Source organism: Lissotriton vulgaris, chromosome 12 (assembly GCF_964263255.1).
Source record: "Lissotriton vulgaris chromosome 12, aLisVul1.2, whole genome shotgun sequence".
NCBI lineage: Eukaryota > Metazoa > Chordata > Amphibia > Caudata > Salamandridae > Lissotriton > Lissotriton vulgaris.
Genome location: NC_141700.1, coordinates 629,861,516 through 629,876,455, shown reverse-complemented (window position 1 = coordinate 629,876,455; position 14,940 = coordinate 629,861,516). Strand labels below are relative to the sequence as shown.

At 49.8% G+C, this 14,940-nt stretch overlaps 1 protein-coding gene across 2 annotated transcripts in view; it reads left to right on the top strand.

The window, feature by feature from the left end:
• The window catches only part of TCF25 (TCF25 ribosome quality control complex subunit), a 486,799-nt gene that overhangs the window by 305,349 nt on the left and 166,510 nt on the right, over positions 1-14,940 (top strand). For both annotated transcript variants that reach the window (XM_086945785.1, XM_086945784.1), the window contains exon 12: positions 7,631-7,787. In XM_086945785.1, the coding sequence (XP_086801911.1) occupies positions 7,631-7,787 (157 nt within the window). The remainder of the gene's footprint in view (positions 1-7,630; positions 7,788-14,940) is intronic.

Genomic DNA, 14,940 nt, shown 5'->3' with positions numbered 1-14,940 from the left:
CCCACCCTCCGATCCCTCCCTTCAAATAACCAGAAAACAGTAAAACGTGTAAAACAGAGAGGCGTGTCAACTTGCGTGCTACCCTATGTCGAGCTGCCATTTCCATTCTCCAAATGCACCGTCATTCAAAGGGCGTGTCAACTTGCTTGTATCTCAACCTCGCGTTGCATGCTCATTGGCCCGAACCACCACCGATTAAGATTTGGAGTCTTGAGTCTCTGATTCGGGCGCACTATGCTGTCCAGACATGTCCTGCTCCAACACTCGGATCTCCTCCACCAACGGATGAACAGATTGTCCCCCTTCCTCATAGATGCTATGTGAAGCTGTTGATACTCCCTGGCACTAAAATATTACGCATTAGTCACTTAGGCATGGGTGATTGCCATCACACAACAATGTGTCACTAGGCTAGTAGCTTCTTTAACTGAGTAGGTGCATATTCTTCACCAGCATGGTTATGTCAAACGACACTTGTTATTTAGCGCAATTGTGTGTCTATAGATACCAGAGGGAGGGTCTCTACTAGTTTTACATAATGTTCTACCCTTCCCTCCTTTTTCACTTGCGTACCTTCATTACATATTTATGAGACAGAAGGTCACATTGTAACATTTTGTGTTTTGAACTTACCATTAATAATCTGTATATATACTGGCATAAACTGCATTGTAATATGTAATGATCCTTTTTTTATGACGGGAAACATATGACATGTAGACGGTCCACTCTGTTATGCTTTGTTTTGTTTTTAAAAAATTTTAAGAAAATTCAACAAAACAAATTTAAACAAAAAAAAATTTGGTCGAACCCAGGCCCCTACAGTGGACGCATTAGATCACTAAGCCTGCAGACCCGACATTAGGACCATAACGATTATTATTTATACTAACTAGGCAGCATCAGCCTTCAGAGACCACTCATGAAGTAGATTGTGTTCTATAAGCACCTGAGACCCATCAGTAAGAGTGCTAGGGGGGTGCCCCACCAGATTTGGATGAAAGACGAGGTGGAGATTGACATCCCAGTCTGATGCTCTCAAGTTGCCTTGCATATGTAAAGCAACAGAGAAATGTCTACATGCACTGTTGCAAGATGGATGATTTCAGAATCACCCAAATTCCCATGCGGTGCATGTTTGAAGCACCAGCAAGGGCAGGGTGAGACTTGTGAAACAAAAGGGAATGATGGACGGAGCGTTTGAGCAAATCAAACACTCACCCCCAGTCAACTGATCTGGGTTTAATCCATCACCAATCTTTAGCTCACTCAGCCACCCCAGTTCAGACATGGCCATATGCAAATCAGTCTGACCCTGTGCCTCATGGGAACAGTCCAGCCCGAACTGCCAAGCCATGTCTTCCCTGGAACGGAAACAAGCATCCTGGGACCGGTTTCGGATTCATAATCCTCATCAGCCAGGCTATCTTGAATCCAGGGAGAGACTTGTGCCATTGCTCTGGGCGAGTGACAGCCTCCCTCTCAGAAATTACATGTGGTGAAGTCTGCCATCCGGATCCAGCACCTCTTCCCATTGGCTAACGGTTAGCAAATGAGAGAAGGAGTAGGACATGAGAGAGAGCACGAACAGAAATAATCGATCTTTTATGCATAGAACAAACCACTATAAAGAGCATCTGAAAGAAACAGGTTAGTATTAGATTCCTTACCTTAGAATGTCCCCAGGCGTCAGACTGGATCCGGAAACTTTTGCGTAGCAGTACCCCTGCGCGTCGGTAGGCGTCGTCTGCGGCTCCGCGTCCGTCGTCGGCGCCGGGATGACGTCGCCTGAGTACTTAGACACCGCCCTCGGGCGCTGACGTCAGTTCTTCTTTTTTCCGCGCCAGCAAGCGCAGATTCGGAAAAAGTGGTACCCTTTAGTCAATTTTTGACTAAACGTTTTCGATCATTTTTGATCCTTTTCGAAGTCTTACGACTCCGACGGTGCCCGTAGGGATGCCCGGGTTGGAAACCCTGCGCCGACTGATGTCGGTTACCGACCCCCACCGCCGGTGTCTTCATTGCCTGGGCCTCGACAATGACGACAAGGCCTGCTCTGACTGTTGAGCCCTGATGTCTAAAGCTAGGCGGTAGCGGTCCCGCAATCGACTCGAGCTCCGGCAGTCGGCCCCGCGCTGCTCGAGGTCCCGGTCTGCGAGGAGGTCGCGTGACGCGGCCAGGGGTTTGGGCGACACCGGCGGAGCCGCGGGCGTCGGGACCGCGTGCGTCGGGACCTGCTTCCTACCCGTCTGTCCCTGAGCAGAACGTGACACCGGAGTAGATCGAGACCTTCCTCACGGCCATGAGGTCGCTCACTCCTCCTTCGGGCTCCGCGGTGCCTTCGGGCCCAGCGGCCCCGACTGGGGATCCCAGCGGGTCAGCCTCTTCGGTCCCGAGGCCGCCGGTGACTTCGGTCCCGGCGCCACATGCACCCGCAGGATCCGGGTCCGGATCCGGGTCGTCGCCGGTCGACCTCATGACCTCGCCGGCGCCGCTCTCAACGCCGATGGGAGATTTCTACTTCTATGACCCGGCCCCATCCTTTGGTCCTGAGTCTCAGGAGATGGGTGGCGACGGGGATTGGGAGGGGTCTGAGGACCCTCTGGCACAGGAGTGCCAGTCTTATCAGGACTGGACAGGTGAGCTTGGGGAGGCCAGTTGTCTGGACACCTCACCGGACACTGGTTTTGTCTCCCCTCCTACCGTGGCTACGGAGGAGGGGGCTGCCTATAGTGTGGTACTGACGCGGGCGGCCAAGGCCTTGGGCCTGGAGCTCCCCGTCGCGGCCATGAGGACTAACCTCCTCACTGAGGTTCTTAAACCGCAGGCAAGCTCGGCCGAGTCTTTGCTGCCGTTTAATGAGGCCTTGTCTGACGTTCTTCTGGGCACTTGGTCCAAGCCCGCTACAGGTCCGCCTGTAGATAGGAACGTGGCCAGACGCCACCGCCGGGCTCCGGGTGACCCTTGCTTCCTGTCCACCCACCCTGGTCATCCAGGCCGCTAACTCCCAGACCGCATTCCCGACGTCTCCCCCCGATCGGGAATCCAAGAGGTACGAGCATTACAGGAAAAAGGTATTCTCCTCCCTGAGTTTAGGGCTGCGGTCAGTCAACACAGCGTGCCTCTTGGGCTGTTATACCCACTCTCTGTGGGACACGGTCGTGCTGCCACAATGTCCGGCGGCGGTCCAAACTAAACTCACCCAAGCCCTTGCGGAGGGTCGAGATGCAGCACGGTACTCCATCCGGTGTGGGCTGCATACCACGGACTCACTGGGCAGAGCGATGGCGGCGATTCGTCGCCACGCCTGGTTGATGTCCGCCAACTTTATGGACATGCCGTTTGATGGCCGTCGCCTCTTTGGCGACAAGGCAGACCATGCGCTTGAGTGCTTTAAGGACTCCAGGGGTACGGACAAGTCCTTGGGCCTCTCGGACCGCGCCAGCAAACGGCTGCTTTTCGCTTCTTTCGTGGCCAAGGAATGGGTGCCCCCACACGTCCTGCCAGCCACGGGCCGCAGACTACCGTCCAGCGCGGTGGCGGACGTGGAAACCGCCATGGCGGATGTCGGGGACAATGGCGAGGCCAGTCCACACCCGCCCCTAAAACATCCGCCTCAAAACCTTCCTAGTCTGACCTTTCAGGCCCATGTGACGCCAGTGGGGGGCAGGGTTCGCCATCACCACCTCCACTGGCGCACTGTCACATCGGACAGGTGGGTGCTGCATATCGTCCGAAGGGGCTACTCCCTCCCGACCCCTCCAACCATGCCACCGCGATACCACCGCGAGTCGGGGGATCACTTGACACTTCTACGAGAGGAAGTTACGGCCCTCTTGGCCAAGGGGGCCATCAAGCGCGTTCCTGGGCCAGAAGTAGGGTGTGGTTGTTACTCCCACTACTTTCTGGTATGCAAGAAGGGCAAAGGGGGCCTACGCACCTTCTTGGACCTGTGGAACGTCAACGGCTTCCTCCGGCAGGAGAAGTTCAAGATGCTGACACTAGCTCAGGTCCTAGCTGCCCTGGACCCAGGAGACTGGATGGTAGCGTTGGACTTGCAGGACACTTATTTCCACATCCCATTCTGCCGGCCCACAGGCACTACCTGCGGTTCACGGTAGGCCACGAGCACTTTCAGTTTACGGTGCTCCCCTTTGGCCTTACCAGCGCCCCACGGGTGTTCACGAAAGTGATGGCGGTGGTCGCAGCTCATCTGTGCAGGTTAGGGGTTTCAATCTTCCCCTACCTCGACGACTGGTTGTTGAAGGCGTGCTCGCCCCAGACAGTCGTCAGCCACCTCCAGACTACGACCGACCTCCTGCACCTGCTGGGGTTCTCCATGAATGTGCCGAAGTCACACCTGTGTCCCTCTCAGAAGCTCCTCTTCATCGGAGCGGTTCTGGACTCGGCGCAGTTTTGGGTTTATCCTCCCGAACAGCGGGTTTGGGATATTCAGGCTCTGATTCCGATCTTCCAGCCATTATCCAGAGTCTCAGTCAGGTTGACGCTGCGGCTTCTGGGACTGATGGCCTCCTGCATCCTTCTGGTGCATCAAGCCAGGTGGCGGATGGGGGCTCTGCAGTGGGACCTGAAGTTTCAATGGGCCCAGCATCAGCAACCTGGCCGACCATGTCTTGATCTCGGAGAGCACTGCAAGACAGTTGCAGTGGAGGCTCACGGACTGCGATTGGGTCAGCGGCAGATCCCTCTCCCTACCCCAACCGGAGCGCGTAGTTGTGATGGACGCGTCCCTCCAGGGCTGGGGAGGCCACATGGGAGAGGCGGAGATCAGAGGTCTCTGGTCTCCGGCGGAGTCCCGGCTCCACATCAACCTTCTGGAGCTGCAGGTGATCCGGCTTGCACTGAAGGCATTCCTCCCATCTGTCCGGGGGAGTGTAGTGCAGGTGTTCACGGACAACACCACCCGCATGTGGTACTGCAACAAACAGGGCTTGGTGGGGTCGTGGACCCTATGCCAGGAGTCTCTGTGCCTCTGGCAGTGGCTGGAACATCAGGGTGTGACCCTGGTGGTTCAACACCTGGCAGGTTCTCTGAACGCCAGGGTGGACAAACTCAGCTGTCGGTGCATGATGGATCACGAATGGCGTCTGAACTCGGACATGGCGCAAGGCCTCTTTCAGCAGTGGGGAGAGCCTTGGTTAGATCTATTTGCCACAGACGAGAACGCGCAATGTCATCAGTTCTGTGCGTTGGAATTTCCAAGGCGGCACTCGCTCGGAGACGCTATTCGTCGCGAGTTTCTGCCTATACCACTTCTGCCCAGAGTGCTGAAGAAGATCAGGCGCGACTGGGCCCAAGTTATCCTTGTGGCTCCGGACTGGGCATGAAGATACTAGTATTCCGAGCTACTCAGTGTGTCTGTCGATCCCCCGGTTCGTCTGCCTCTTCAGGAGGACCTTCTGTCGCAGCAACAGGGAACGGTCCTCCACCCGAACCTGTCCAGTCTCCACCTCCATTCTTGGAGATTGAGCGGCGACAGTTGAGGCCATTTGACCTGCCTCCTGAAGTTTGTGATGTAATTCTGGCAGCCAGGCGTCCCTCCACAAAGTCGGTGTACGCCTGCAGGTGGAACAAGTTTGTGGCATGGTGCACAGCAAAGGCTGTGGATCCCCTTTCTGCCCCTCTTTCTGAGGTTCTCCTCTTCCTTCTTTCTCTTCCTTCTTTCTCTTGCCCAACAGGGCTCTGCTCTGGGCACTATCAAGGGCTACCTTTCTGCCCTTTCCGCCTTCTTAAGGCTACCTGATCAGCCTTCTTTGTTCAAGTCCCCGGTTGTTAACAGATTCTTAAAGGGCATTACTCATATGTTCCACACTGTTCCTTTCGTGATGCCTCAGTGGGACTTGAACCTTGTACTTACTTTTCTGATGGGCGCTCCTTTTGAGCCACTTCATAACTGTCCTCTCCGTCTTCTTACCCTTAAGACTGCTTTCCTGGTTGCCATCATCTCTGCCAGGAGAGTGAGTGAGCTCCAGGCTCTTTCATCCAAGCCTTCATTCCTTTCTGTCCATTCGGACAAGGTTGTGTTGCGGACAAGACCCTCTTTCCTGCCAAAAGTAGTCACAGCCTTCCACATCGGGCAGTCCATCACCTTGCCCACCTTCTTTCCGCCTCCGCATCCCTCTAAAGAGGAAGAGTGGCTCCACCGTCTGGACCCAAAACGTGCGCTATCATTCTATTAAGATAGCACACGCCAGTTCCGGGTGGATGACCAACTCTTTGTTGGTTACGGGGCGCTAAGAAAGGTCGGGCGGTGCACAAGCGGACCATCTCTCGGTGGGTAGTGTTGTGCATGAAGGTATGCTACTCTTTGGCTAAAAAGGAGCCTCCTGTTGGGCTGAGAGCCCATTCCACTCGGGCCACGGTGGCTACTACTGCCCTGGGCCGGGGAGTCCCGTTGCAGGGCATCTGTCAGGCAGCTACGTGGGCCTCGCTGCACATGTTCGCAAGACACTACTGCCTGGACAGCCAAGTCCGGAGGGATGGCTTTTTTGGCTGTTCCGTCCTCCAGGACTTTATGGTGTGATTATTGGTTCGCAGACCTCACCACCGGGGTTGGTATTGCTGGGGTATCTATTCTAAGGTAAGGAGTCTAATACTAACCTGTTTCTTTCAGATGCACAAGTTACTTACCTTCGGTAACGATATATCTGTAAGAAACAGTAGTTGGTAATAGATTCCTTACCGCCCCACCCGTCCTCCCCGTTCTGCGAACCGATATCTAGGGTTAAGGTCATCCCCTTTCAGGGCCCTAGTTTCATGGCATTAGTGTTGGTTTTTATCATGGCTCTACGTTTCTGGCGCGGAAAAGCTGTGTATAAGAACTGACGTCAGCGCGCGAGGGTGGCGTCTAAGTACTCCGGCGACGTCATCCCGGCACCAACGACGCCGGCGACGGACGCGGAGCCGCAGACGATGCCTACCGACGCGCAGGGGTACTGCTACGCAAAAGTTTCCTGATCCAGTCTGACGCCTGGGGACATTCTAAGGTAAGGAATCTAATACTAACTACTGTTTCTTACAGATATATCGTTACTGAAGGGAAGTAACTTGTGCATTGAGCAAAGAAAGGTACCTATCATACAAAGCAAAAATCACAGGACAGAGCATGGAGAACTTCTTAGGAAGTGTGACATGTGATCTCAAGACATTGTATAATGGACTCCATGTGAGTAATACCTTACCACCTAAGAAAAGCATTAGCAGAGTATTAGGTTCAGCTAGTGTAGAATCGAATGACAAGACGTAAGGACCAGAGAATGGCGAGTATATTTACATTCTGATATTTGCAGACCTCCTGTCTTCCTTCAGTCCTCCATGGTCCATTGGCTTTTATCTAAGAGGTGAATGCCCACAGCGGTCAGGAAACTCGGCTGAACCTGGAAATAATGTGCTGGGAAAGTTACTAAAATAATCGGTAATTACCATTTTTAATGCAAATTATTGGTAAACCTTGGGTTGTTGAAATTAAACTTTAGGGAACTTCTTCCATGCTTGTCACTTGACCTGTACAGAAGAGGGCTGATGCATGGCATAAGAATTTTGTGGAGAAAGGCATGCATTTCCAGTCTGTTGGGTAATGCATTTTCTTTATTTTTGTTCCTTACCCCAGAGTCACCGCAATTTGTCTCAGCTCCCTAACTTTGCCTTCTCGGTTCCACTTGCATACTTCTTGATGAGTCAGGAAGAACTTACTGAAGCTGAACTTGCTGATGCAAATGACAAAGCTGACCATCTAATCCAGAGAGCCCTCATCATGTTCCCTGGTGGTAAGTGCCCTATTTCGCTTATTATTCATATGTTGAAGTGTAGTTTTAGCCAAGATTTTTTAATCTTACTAAAAGTAAATTACAAAGTGACTTGCCACTTTGTATTTGTGTTCGAGTTGTATTTTCCATTGAAAATAAAAAAAATTACTTGCCTGTAACATTAAATTCCATGAATGTTCCTGCACCTAATTTGGCTTAATGTAGGCATCTATGGTCAGGCATGCCTAATTTCGTGCAGGAGAAAAAAGTTGCGGGAGCGTGTAAAAAAAAGATTTGTTTTCCCCATTTTAACTTCCTGTGAAATTTAGCTTCCAGCTACTGCAAAAATGTGAGTGACTTTGCACCAAACTTATCAAGTAAAACTTTAGTCAGAGAATGTGCTTTTATTGGTATGGTGTAAATACATTCTGTAGTTTTTGAGGTATAAGCATTTGATAAAAAAGGTGCCAGTGAGAATGAATGAGTTGAAACATTTGTAAATCTTGGCTGTTTAAATTTGCAGTTCCCAAAATTGTGATTACGGACCCCCCCATTTGAGAGTTTTTTTTCTTTTTGACACCTGATTGGCAGATGAAGCAAATCAGATTTTTGATCTCCTCCCAAAATTTGATGTGGTCAAAAACAACAGGCATGGCCCAGATGCCTTACCCAGGGGAATTCTGGAGGGGGTGGTGGGCACTCCGAGGTGTGTACAAATTTTTACTGAAAAGTTGTGATTTTTAGCAAAATCATGATCATGCTGCAGCCATTTTATATCCATAGTAAGAGCGCTTTTTTTCAACAATACTTCTATTTTCTTGTCCGTGGTTGAGAAAAGAACCAGGTAGGATGCACTGGCAGCACGGTTTGTCAGAAGGTCAGGCCGTGCGGCCAACACCCCACTTGCAAAGCCTAAGGCTGCACCCACCTGGGGTTGGTTGCCTGTGGCTGTGTGACAAGCGAGTGCAAACCCTGAAATCCATCAGTTATGTCACACAACACACACTATAATCTTGCCACCCGGGATGCTCAATTGATTGCTTTTCTAACGACACAGGAAAAATAAGCTGCCTACCAAGAGCAGAACATGGCAGATGCCATGATTTATGTTGTGTGTTGCATTCCATAAATGGTGAAAATCAGGTATTCAGGGTTTAAATTTACTGAGCTGTAAATAACCTTTAGTTGTGTCTTTTTCAATTAATATATAATGCTCTTAATTATAAAGGTTATCAACCAGCCTTCTTTATTCATTGATGTCTTATAGTGTCACTTTCTATTTTGCTTCTTCCCACCATAGCATACTGTATGGAGCAGCCCTCTTCAGCCTTTGATTCCTTTCTGTGATGGCACTCTACTGAAGCAAAAAATCAAAATGTTATTCACACATAAATTAGACCCTTGAGTACAAGGGACTAGAGTAGTATTGTGTCCTTTTAAAGAAACATTTAGCTTTTTTAATTGTTTTTAAATGGTTTATTTGGTTTTATTTAAACTTTGAGAGGGTCTCGGATATTGCCACTTGCAGTGCACCGTATTCCGTGTGCCAAAGACCCAATGGGCTTTCTTTCAGACTTTGTTTCTGGCTTTCACTTAATCAGATCATCTCCGTTCCCACTTCAAGAAGCGTATGATTTCAGCAAGACGATAATTACACAAGTAATCTCTACATAGCCATGTTTACAGGCATCTGTTCGGGGAACAAAACACACAAGCAAATAGAAAGGCTGCAGCTTTGGTTTCAATGAGATCTACCATTTTTTCCAAAATGGCAACCTGGAGGTCCTTTCACAAATGTACTAACACTAATGCTTGGATTTGGATTACAGAACAGAGACACATGTGAGTCTTGCCTCTTTGTAGAACTTTTGTTTTAATAATACTTATGCTTCAATCCTGGGGATTTCTAGCATATTTTGTTTTTGGGAGTAGACTTACTACTCTATTCAACTTTTCAGTCGTTTAATTAGTACATCATGATTGGGAAGGAAAAGTTACTTGTAATTCTAGTTTATTGTCCACAAAAGTTCCCTCAGGTTGACAACCACCAACTCGAACGACGCCTCACCCCCCATGGAACACATCTACTTCCAGATCCAACTACGACAAATGCCAACACAGTAGCAAGTAACCTCCAACAATGGATCGCCAACTGCGCGAATACTCTAGCCCCCCTCCAGAACACCACAAGACAACACAACTAAAAAACCAGCTGGTTCACCACGGAGCTCCTAGAATCCAAGCGCTCCTGCCTGCGACTGTAGAAGATGTGGAGAAACAGCAAAACCCCGAAAGCCCCCTTTGCCTACAAAACATCCATCACAGCAGTCCACCAACTCATCAAATCAAGAAAGACAAACTTCATCCAAGACAGAATCCTCTCTAATGCCCACAACTCCAAGGAAATCTTCGCTATCTTACAGGAATTAGCAAAACCCAACAGTGAAACAACCGACGTCCCTCCCTCCCTCCCTCCCTCCCAAGACCCCTGCAACAAACTCAGCTCCATCTTTCACCTCAAGATCAAGACACTCTACGACAACTTTGACGACCAAGACCACTGCACCGCCTCAACTCCCACCCCGAATGACGCCACCCAACAGACCCTCGTCACCTGGATCCCTCTCACAACAGAAGGCACCTTAAAGACAATGAAGAGCATCCACTCCAGAGCACATTCTGACCCCTGCCTGCCGCACATCTTCCACAGGGCCGCCATTGCCATTTAAATCCGAGCTACGTCAAACTATTTGCTGACAACTGGAAGCGTGCCAAAGTCAACCCCCTCCTAAACAAGCCCTTCGCCGACCCGACAGACCTCTAGAACTTCATGCCCATCTCACTGCTTCCTTTTGCTGCCTAAGTCATCGAAAAGGCTGTCAACTCCCAGCTAGCACACTTGATAGAAACCAGCAGCCTCCTAGACACCTCTCAATCCGGATTCAGCAGCAACTACAGCACGGAAACCGCCCTCTTCGCCGCCACCGACGACATCCGCACCTTCCTCGACCAAGGCCACACAGCAGCCCTCATTCTCCTGTACCTATCAGCAGCCTCAACACTGTCTCCCACCGCAAATTAGCCACCAGACTCCACTACACCGGTATTATAGGAAAGGCTTTAGACTGGATACGATCTTTCCTGTCAGGCAGAACACAGAGAATTAGACTCCCACCCTTCCTTTCAGAACCGACAGAGATCAGATGCAGAGTACCCCAAAGATCCTCACTCAGCCCCACACTCTTCAACGTCTACATGACCCCCCTCGCAACCATAGTCAGAAACCATGGGCTCAGCATCGTCTCCTACTCTGATGACACCCAGCTCATCCTCTCTCTCACAAAGGAACCCAACATCACCAGGCACAACTTCCATGAAGGGATGAAAGCCGTCGCGACCTGGGTGAGCAACAGCTGGCTGAAGCTCAACTCTGAGACAACAAAAGTCCTCATTTTCGGCTCACCCCCTCTGCATGGGACGAAACCTGATGGCCCCCTCCCCTCGGAAACCCACCCACACCAACAGACCGCGCACTCAACCTCAGCATCATACTAGACTCCTCACTCACCATGAATCGCCAGATCAACGCTGTATCCTCCACATGCTTCAACAGTACACCCTCTGTATACTAAGCAAGACGTTCAAGTGGGTTCCTCCCTCCCTCCGACTCCAGGAAAACAGTCATCCACACACTCATCACCAGCAGACTGGACTACGGCAACGTCCTCTACACCAAAATCTACAAAACATTCCCTCGTAAACTCCAGACCATCCAGAACGGCGCTGCCAGACTTATCCTCGATATCCCACGATACAACCACATCACCCAACTCCTCCGCGAACTCCACTTGCGCCCCGTCAAAAGAATAACCTTCAAGCTGCTCACACACTCTTACAAAGCCCTCCACAACACCAGACCCCAATACCTCAATGACCGAATCACCTTCCATGCCCCAGAGAAACCTCCACTCACCCGACCTCGCCCTAGCCACCGTCACAGGTTTTTACAGAACCAGAATAGGTGTAAGATCCTTCTCCTACCTCGCAGCCCAGACCTGGAACGAATTGCCCCTTCACCTCTAACGTAGCCTGACACTGCACCAGTTCAGAAAGTACCTCAAGACCTTGCTCTTCAAATGACCCCCAACATAGCTGGTCCCTCCCACTCGCCCGACCTCGCCCTAGCCACGTCACACATTTTTACAGAACCAGAATAGGTGGAAGAGCCTTCTCCTACCTCGCAGCCAAGACCTGGAACGAAATGCCCCTTCACCTCTAACGTAGCCGACACTGCACCACTTCAGAAAGTTCATCAAGGCCTGGCTCTTCAAATGACCCCCAACAGAGCTGGTCCTCCCCCACCACCCCCCACAGTGCCTTTAGAACCCTCACAGGTGAGTAGTGTACTTCACAAAACCCTGATTGATTGATTATCAGTTGTCTTTTAAAGGGGTACTGTAAATATTATGCCAGCAGCTTTGGTTCACTTTAATTTGACTGGATATGTGTGTCATCCATCAGCTATTGAAGTCTACAAGAGTAGATTAAATTAATATTTTTCTTTCTTGAATAAATATTTTGTACATGATTTCAGTTGGATGTTAGTTGATGAAGCTCTGCACCATCAATAGAAACCCCACTCTTTGGTTTTCCCCCTCTTATTATGCACTAGTCTTACAAACTGTTAACCTCCTGTGAGCTGATTTTGTTTATGGTAGCCATCGACTATGTGAAGAGAGTGTGCAAAGTTACACTTCTTTCCACCTCTGATACCTGAACTGTTTTCATGTTAACTCACTTGGCATGCACCCATAGGGCACTCCGAATGTCCTTTTATATTTCAGAGCTAGGAAATGTGTTTGTCCCTGCTTTACTGAGAAAATGTGTCTAAGTTGGGGGCCTGATTTAGATTGTGGCAGATTGGGTACTCCGTCACAACGGTGATTGATATCCTGTCTGACGAAATATAAATCACATAGGATATAATGGCATTTATATTTCAGCGGACGGGATGTCAGTCACCGGTGTGACGGAGTAATTTGTTTGCCAAGATCTTAATCAGGCCCTTAGTTGTGAAAGTCTTAGGAATTTTTCTTAAGGGTTAGGTTGAGCCTACTAGATAGCACAAGCTGTCTAGTTGTAAAAGACCTACTGCGCCTTAATAAGAACTTACAAGGGCTTAAAGCACGCTCATTGCTAACCACTGGTTGGTTTGGCTTTATTGTTTTTGCTTAAGCATTCAAGGGTGTGCATGTGTTTTCCAGCTCCCACTCATGTGTTTCTCCTCACCCACCCCCTGTGCTCTGTGTTGCGGTCTCCCTCCTGTTGCATGATCTTGTGCTTCTCCCTCCCACCAAATTACCTGCCTCACCACCTCTCTGTGTTGCTAATTTCTCATGTGCTTCTCCCCACCTTCTGTGTTGCCCTCCTTCGTGTGCTGTTTTCCCCACTCTCCTTTACTTCTCTCCCAGCCCACTCCTTCATCCCCCCACACCTATGTTTACTTTATTGTGTAATAGACTAATGAGTAATTTGTATACACTTGTAAGATAAGTGCAGGAGGTTGATAACCAAAAGGGATACAGTGGGTATCTAGAAAGGAAATATACTTCCCTTGGTGAATGGACCAAAAGGAATGGTTGTGGAAAGGCCATAAAAGACAAAAGGCTAGAATACACATAGGGATGTCTTTGAAGTATCCAACAGTGTTTTACCCCTTAAGCGCTGCCGTCGGCCATTGGCCGACGGCATTCCACCCACGTTCAAAAACGGCCGCACCGCGGCGGGAATTACCGCCGCGGTAAACGGGGTAATCTGAGTAGAAGGCTTGCCTGAGGAAAATCGCGATCTGATTTTAAATTGACTGCATGTTTCTGAATAGTCGGGTTAATTTGCCTACAATATTTCAATTTTGTTGCTTCCCGTTATTCAAGCTTCTTTTTTCAGTTTTCTTTCTTTGTTCATAACTGCATGAACATAAGGCCTCCTTATGAATTGCCCTCTGTATTGTCACAATACATAGTTAGCATTAGCAAAGAATTTCCAAGTGCAAAGTGATTTAGGTAGAGCATCATGTGGTATTGCATGTGCACTCTAAAGTCATTAGAGATGGATGGCAAGTTTTCTGTGACTTTAAATTAGTAGGCTTTTGAATCGTATTTAAAAATTAAAATTGTTTCTCTCGTAAGTAATTTCCATGTATAGTCATTGCACTTCAAAAGTCCCAACCAAGTTCTGGGACCCCGGAGCACTTATTTTGATATATCTTATTAAGTGGGTATTTTTCGCCTTTCTTCAGGGAGGCCTGCAAAGACACTGTAGGGATGAGGGTGTTTGGAGGACGTACGGGCCCACAGGATGCCGAAATGCGAGACCCGTGCTTTTATTTCTGGCTCTTATGGATAGTAAATGGGCCCATACTCGGTGTTCGGGGAGTGACGATGAAAGATAACACACAAATGGCATGGGGAGAACTCTTCTCCCTGGTTTCTGCTCCGGGTCGTCAGGGTTGGATTGGGTCCGGGTCTGTTGGGTCTCTTTCTCTCTCTCTCTCTCTCTCTCTCCCTCTCTCTCTCCCTCTCCCTCTCCCTCTCCCTCTCCCTCTCTCTCTCTCTCTCTCTCTCTCTCCCTCTCTCTCTCTCTCTCTCTCTCTCTCTCTCTCTCTCTCTCTCTCTCTCTCTCTCTCTCTCTCTCTCTCTCTCTCTATGGGCGGGAAGAGAAGGAAAACAGATTGGGGTCAATGCGGTGCTTGTGGGGTTTTTCTGGTAGTGCTACCATCACCAATACTATCGTAGTAGGGAAAGAGGCGTGAGAGATATTCTGGTTGGTTTTCACCTGAGTGTTTTTACCTTCCCGTGCTTCCCCACCAACCCCACCAAAACGATCCACTGAGAGGTACTCGCCTTAAACCACAGTCCGTCTCCGGGACAGTGGCGTACGGACCTGGGGCGTTTTCTCCTTCCTGCATCCCACCGGGTTTGTTCGCTGTGTACAGCACACTCCTCTGGATTAGTCTCTTCTTCTCCTCTCTGTCTTTGTCCTCTTTCTTCTCGCTGTTCTCCTCCGCTTTCTCCGTCTGCCTCCTTCCCTCTTCGCGCGCCATCCTGTCTGCCTCTCCACCCTTTTGGTCCGCACCTTTCGTTGTCGTCAGAGGCCCCTCCCCTCTCACTCTGGC